General features: G+C 29.6%; 1 protein-coding gene and 1 long non-coding RNA gene across 2 annotated transcripts in view; both read right to left on the minus strand.

Moving 5' to 3' along the window:
• Positions 1-617: 617 nt before the first annotated feature.
• LOC111088582 lies at positions 618-3974 on the minus strand. Its single transcript, XR_002613061.1, has 2 exons — positions 3157-3974; positions 618-3102 (listed from the first exon to the last, which is right to left on the minus strand). It is a non-coding gene; the product is annotated as an uncharacterized LOC111088582 (long non-coding RNA).
• Positions 3975-4359: 385 nt separating this feature from the next.
• The window catches only part of LOC106470513 (solute carrier family 2, facilitated glucose transporter member 10-like), a 17114-nt gene continuing 15599 nt past the window's right edge, over positions 4360-5874 (minus strand). Inside the window, exons 10-11 of the mRNA XM_013931072.2 lie at positions 5459-5591; positions 4360-5118 (exon numbers count right to left, since the gene is read on the minus strand). Of these exons, the coding sequence (XP_013786526.2) occupies positions 5028-5118; positions 5459-5591 (224 nt within the window). The 3' untranslated portion in view covers positions 4360-5027. The remainder of the gene's footprint in view (positions 5119-5458; positions 5592-5874) is intronic.

Genomic DNA, 5874 nt, shown 5'->3' on the forward strand with positions numbered 1-5874 from the left:
AAAATACTTGGAAGTTCAGTTATCTCTCAATAGATGGAGAAAAAAATACTTGGAAGTTCAGTTATTTCTTAAAAGATTGAGAAAAAATTAGAAAAAAATACTTGGAAGTTAAGTTATCAGAAGCGACTACAGGAATGAACTCTCAATGCAGGTACTTACACAAAAAGCGCTCTGATATCCAAAGTTGCCGAATTTTTTTATTTCACTGATTTTCCTAAAACTTATATTACTGTCAAATGCAAAAATCAGATTGGACAAATTTAGACATTTTTACTTACACTTATTTAAATTTTTTCTACATAGTAAGTTGATCTACAATCTATGATATTTCCATATAAATAATTATATCTTAGCTCATTTGTGGCACAGTGCAGTGTCAGGCCGTAGTTTGATGACCCCTGCGCTACAGAAAGCTCAATTTTGTTCTATCACATTGTTCGTGTTACAAATTCCCTAATTTATATGTTGTGAAAGTTTCGTAGCTAACGTTCAAATCTTTCCTAACACTTCCAGTGCACCGTTCTCGAGATTAACTCATCACGTGCAGAAGACCAATAAGCGGTAACTTGTGACGCTATTACATTATGTAACATAAAAACGACTAAGATACGAAAATATTTGTGATCAAATTTTCATTTATTGCATACAAAATTCTTATATTAGTTTTTTTGCTAATATATAACAAACACTCAAAAAGATAGTATTTTCATTACCAAGATGCCCTGCAAATATGTCGAAAATGTGAAATAATTATAGAATCACTTGATTAAAAACACGAAACTTAAAACCTGAATGTATTCGAACAGCAGGATTTTTTGGTCCATTATTTAAGAATGGGTAATGTAATTCAATGTATCATTCAAAAGTTATACAATAAACAATGTGAACTATTGTCCTATAAATCCAATATCTTTATAAAAGTCCTAAATATCAATTGAACTTTTTAGTGAAATATTATAAAAATAACTCGTAACAACATAAAGTTTATGTAAATTGAAGTTGTTTCGTACTCACAAAAATAATCACTATTAAGCTTTTTATTACTTGTTTATATATATATATATATTTTATCTGGGGGAGGTTCTTTGTAATTTAACTTTTACATAAAGCATTGAGATGTAAAACACTGAAACAGTATTTCTCATAAAAAAAAGGGTTAACTTAATCATTCACTTACAGACAACTCACTAATACATTGTTCGTTGCACTATTTCTTTTGAAACAAAAATAAAATGCGCATGATATCTTTTTTTATCTCTCTACGTTTTTGTTCTAACCACGTATATGTTTTATTAACTAAAATTATCATATATTTATTGTGTAAACAGAAAACTTAAGCAAGGGCAAAATACACAATTTTTTTCATTATTAATTCGATATTTAAAGGTGAATAATGCACTACTCACTAGATGTCGCCATTAAATATGTATATAAATCACAATTATGACTACAATAAAATATAAATGACATATCTTATTCAGCTGCACCAATTACAAACAGATAAAATGCGGTGTCAAAGTGTACTTTGATTTCTTAAAAAAACAAGATGGACGGCGTCACTTATTAGATAGTCCTAGCAAACTGCAGATATTTAAATGTGGATATAATCGCATAATAATTCCAATTAATATCCGCTTTTTTATGGAAAGATTAGGGTTAACTCCTTTTTGACTGTTTGAGTAAATATCTATTATGCAAATGATCAGAAACAATTAATGTAGCTTGACAAATGGTCAGAGGCTTAATTAATCAACATGAAAAAGGATACCACATAGCCAAATCATGACACATTCTTACATACGGAAAACAAGTTTTTAGAAATATTCATAATTTTATTATGATGCTAACTTTAAGTAACACAGAACCAGTCATGCTTATAAATACCTAAATAGTACACTTTCTTTGTTTACCCCTAGAAAAATATGGGTCTCAACACGTGTTTAAACAATTCTTTATTACTTTAAACTGACGAAGATCTGAGTAAACAGCTTGAAACATCATCCAAAACTTTCTAGACAGACTCAGTTTATTAAAATCACCTTTTCAGTCAACACTATCTTAAGTTCATGAAACAACTGTGATAATAATATTACAACTTATGGGCAGTTTTTCTGAGAGCATAATTTGATTTTTTGAAGGACTAGCTAAAATATGCTTAAAAGTAAAACACATGCATAATTCATATTTTTAAAGGCAATGGTGCTTCTGCACATCTGAAATTCTAGTTCGGATTAAATCTCACTTAAGGCCACTCTGCTCATATGATAAAAAGGGTTTTATATGGAAGACTCACAAGTTAAGTAATAAATCAAGTGTTGAAAATGATTCATATTGCCAAAAATTAGTAAAATTCACACAGCCCACAGTAGGCTTAGCTCAACTGTGCACTATAATAAAAAAAACAAAAAAAAACACGAGATTTCTCTTTTTGCAAGTTTATAAAACAATATATCACAGAAAATACACCTAGAAACAACCCACAGATACAAAATCTGGGGTTAGTCACATAACACAGCTTCAAGTGAAAACGGAGGTAGCCCTCAAACCTACACCTATGTATAACAATTAATAATCTCTTTACACGAAAATATTGAGCTTCTTGCCCCTGTTTTGATTATCATGAAAGGAATTTAAAACATGAAAAATATAATGTGCTCTAATTTATTTTTCCTTACATTAATGTTGAGTTAGGTAACCCTACTTTACTAGAGCAGTTAAGAGGTGTATAACAAATGTTTAAATGCAACAAACATAGCTACATAAATTTCACAAGATAACCAACAATGCTGAAAATATCTCTATCCAATGAAGTGGTTTGGTGTTAACGAGTTTCACAGTCTTATGTTTTTGATAGTATTAATTAATTACCGCAATGTTCGTCAAATAGAAACCTTTACCTGTAAACCAACTATAACAGATACCTACACCATTATTATCCGTTACTGTAATAAACAATACTCTTAAACATTTTAGATAAATGTCAGTTTAATGTTACTGAAGAGTTGCAATCTATTTCAAGCTTAAGCTTACAAAAACAATGTTTGAATAGGAAGACTTTTCAAAACATACAATGATTTTACACAGTTCACACACAAAACCAACCTTTACAACTGTCAAAACATACAATGGTTTTACACAGTTCACACACAAACCAACCTTTACAATTGTCAAAACATACAATGGTTTTATACTAGCTACACAGTTCACACACAAAACCAACCTTTACAGTTTTCAAAACATACAATTGTTTTATACTAGCTACACAGTTCACACACAAAACCAACTTTTACAGTTTTCAAAACATACAATGGTTTTATACTAGCTACACAGTTCACACACAAAACCAACCTTTACAATTTTCAAAACATACAATGGTTTTATAGTAGCTACACAGTTCACACACAAAACCAACTTTTACAGTTTTCAAAACATACAATGGTTTTATACTAGCTACACAGTTCACTCACAAAACCAACTTTTACAGTTTTCAAAACATACAATGGTTTTATATTAGCTACACAGTTCACACACAATACCAACCATTACAATTTTCAAAACATACAATAGCTTTATACTAGCTACACAGTTCACACACAAAACCAATATAATATTTATGATTGTCAAAACATACAATGGTTTTATACTAGCTACACAGTTCACACACAAAACCAATATAATATTTATGATTGTCAAAACATACAATGGTTTTATACTAGCTACACAGTTCACACACAAAACCAGTATTTATGATTGTCAAAACATACAATAGCTTTATACTAGCTACACAGTTCACACACAAAACCAATATAATATTTATGATTGTCAAAACATACAATGGTTTTATACTAGCTACACAGTTCACACACAAAACCAACCTTTACAGTTTTCAAAACATACAATAGCTTTTAAACTAATTATATAAAAATTTCAGGTGATAAAATAGTTATTCTAATATCAAACTATACTTTAATATTTCAAAAACAAAACTGCAAAAGGTATTACAATAGAAAAAAAATATTCAAAAGACATTAATTAAAAACTTACACATCATAGTTTTTGCTAAAGTAAGAACATCAATAATTATGATGTGTAAACCTGTAGTAGCTAAAGTAAGAACATAATAGTTATGATGTGTAAACCTGTAGTAGCTAAAGTAAGAACATCAATAATTATGATGTGTAAACCTGTAGTAGCTAAAGTAAGAACATCAATAATTATGATGTGTGAACCTGTAGTAGCCTGTGGTAGCTAAAGTAAGAACATCTTTACACATCATAATTATTGCTAAAGTAAGAACATCAATAATTATGATGTGTAAACCTGTAGTAGCTAAAGTAAGAACATCCTGTAGTAGTTTACACATCATAATTATTGCTGTTCTTACTTTAGCTACTACAGGTTTACACATCATAATTATTGATGTTCTTACTTTAGCTACTACAGGTTCACACATCATAATTTTTGATGTTCTTACTTTAGCTACTACAGGTTTACACATCATAATTTTTGATGTTCTTACTTTAGCTACTACAGGTATTTTTTGAAATATAATTTGGTATTTTATAACAATAATAATAGATAACATTTAATTCTACGATTTTCTGCTTATTCTTGCTACATCTTTTTGGCACACAAATGGACGTTTTAAATAACCAAAATTCATAAACACCTCTAAATCTCATAATTATAATATACAAGTACCATCAAAGTTAACCTACTTGAAAAGACTATTTTGATGATAATTAAATCAAAAGTGCTATAATTTACTTTTGAGAAAATGAACATTAATAAAAATCAATGGGATTGATTTGGAACTTTAAACCGGTATTACTGTACGTCTTATTAATATAAGCTGCTTTAAATTTATAAGTATCTTAGGGTCAACAAAATCTAAAACCAGCATTTTTCCTACAACTTAAACTAATGAATACTGGGTGCAGTCTAACTCCATTTAAATAGAATAAAAATGTAATTCATAACTTCAAATTTTCATGACGAGAAACAACAAAACAATTGCTCAACTAGTACTAGGAAGATAGCGACTCCGTGAGGGGGTGATACTCGGAATAATCTTGTGAAGACTTCCAAAAACAGCAACATCTCTCCTTCAGATACATTCTGCAAATGTTAAAATATCTTTTAAGAATTTAGTAAATGACTTAAAATGCTATATACAGCAACACTTAATAAGTTTCGTTAACCAGTGAAGAAATAAAAAACAATTGTCTTTTCTTTCTCTTGCATATTTTTCTGAAAATATTCCGATGCCTCCCAAAAGGTAAATTCTTACTGCAACTTCTGAGCTAGATACCATCAGATGAAGAGAATCATAACACTTTTTTTAGCATTTATGTCATCACCAGGTAGCAGTACATTAGGTCACAGCTTATTTCAGTAGTTGAAACAAAGACAACTGGAAAATCTTTAACTTCTTACTAAACTTGATATCGAGACTTACCCCGATCTTAGGATTAAGTTGATATCTTCAAGGCTCTTCTGTTTTGTCTCGGGCATCACGAAAAAAATTATTACAGCAGCTCCTATGCAAACACTGCCATAGAAGATGAATGCTCCGCCCACACCTAGAGATTCTAGAGAAAACGTATACATTTTTATGTTAGATATTTACAGTTATTGTTATTACACATTTCACGAACTATAGATTTGGGAATTTTTTTAAAAGTTTTCTTCCAATGTTCTTGTTGTTCCTGAAACTAAACTTGCTAAACCTAACTAGGCTTATGTGATGTCCTGTCATAAAAAAACAATTTCAGTAGCTTTTAAATTATGTCTGTTTGAAAGCTACTGAAATTGTTTTTTTATGACAGGACATCACATAAGCCTAGTTAGGTTTAGCAAATAAAGTAAGCAACA

Source organism: Limulus polyphemus, unplaced genomic scaffold (assembly GCF_000517525.1).
Source record: "Limulus polyphemus unplaced genomic scaffold, Limulus_polyphemus-2.1.2 Scaffold4057, whole genome shotgun sequence".
NCBI classification, from domain to species: Eukaryota; Metazoa; Arthropoda; class Merostomata; order Xiphosura; family Limulidae; genus Limulus; species Limulus polyphemus.